Consider the following 758-nt stretch of genomic DNA (forward strand, 5'->3'; position numbering starts at 1 on the left):
GACATATCAAACAGTAACGTCACCCGCTGTAACTTAATCTTCAACCTTGTGAGCTGGTCGACAGAAAGTCCAGTGATGCTCCACCGTGTTCTCGTTTGCACGCTCACTCATGTGATGCACACGCGTGTTGCGGATGGTGAAGCCTTGTTTCATGATATAGTCCATGAGGTGAACCCTTAGGGACACCTCTTGGTGATAGTCACACGGTCCAAAGGTGAATGACACCTGGCAGTCTCTGGTGTCCATCATGTGTTTGTTCCACTTGGTGAAGTTGTTAGAAATACCTTCCAGCAGGCCGTGAACCTTCGTAGTTATGGTTAGCTGTGTGATGATAACGGCGACTGGGTTTGAATATTTTGATAGTTTCCGAGTGCTGGAGAGCTCCACGACCTGCTCGAAGATGTCAGGAGGGTACAGTGGCTTGGGATCGTTAAGGCATTGGATCAAAGGTTCGATCTGGTAGAAGTCCGCCTCTTTCCGAAGGAGGTCTGTCTCTGTGAAGTCCAAGGGTAGGGTCAGCTCAGACGTCCGCAGGAAGTTCAGGATGTACCGGAACAGTGTCCCATCGCGATCAATGAAGTAATTCCCTTGGGAATCGCGAGTTGTGGGGAAATCTCCCCGGAACATGGCACCCAGCATGGAGTCTGGATAGCGCTGCAGGGTGGATAAACTGGTGGTGTACAGGTGGCCTCCTACATTCAAGGTAACAGGAGTACTCATCTATGGCAGGAAAAAAAAGGGACCAAGGAGAGGATAAG

The 758-nt window shown here is 50.1% G+C and overlaps 1 protein-coding gene across 1 annotated transcript in view; it reads right to left on the reverse strand.

Annotated features, from left to right (window-relative positions):
* Positions 1-6: 6 nt before the first annotated feature.
* Positions 7-758, reverse strand: part of kctd6b (potassium channel tetramerization domain containing 6b) — a 2,566-nt gene continuing 1,814 nt past the window's right edge. Inside the window, exon 2 of the mRNA XM_032521973.1 lies at positions 7-720. Coding sequence (XP_032377864.1) covers positions 34-720 — 687 coding nt within the window. The 3' untranslated portion in view covers positions 7-33. The remainder of the gene's footprint in view (positions 721-758) is intronic.

This window comes from Etheostoma spectabile, chromosome 7 (assembly GCF_008692095.1).
Source record: "Etheostoma spectabile isolate EspeVRDwgs_2016 chromosome 7, UIUC_Espe_1.0, whole genome shotgun sequence".
NCBI classification, from domain to species: Eukaryota; Metazoa; Chordata; class Actinopteri; order Perciformes; family Percidae; genus Etheostoma; species Etheostoma spectabile.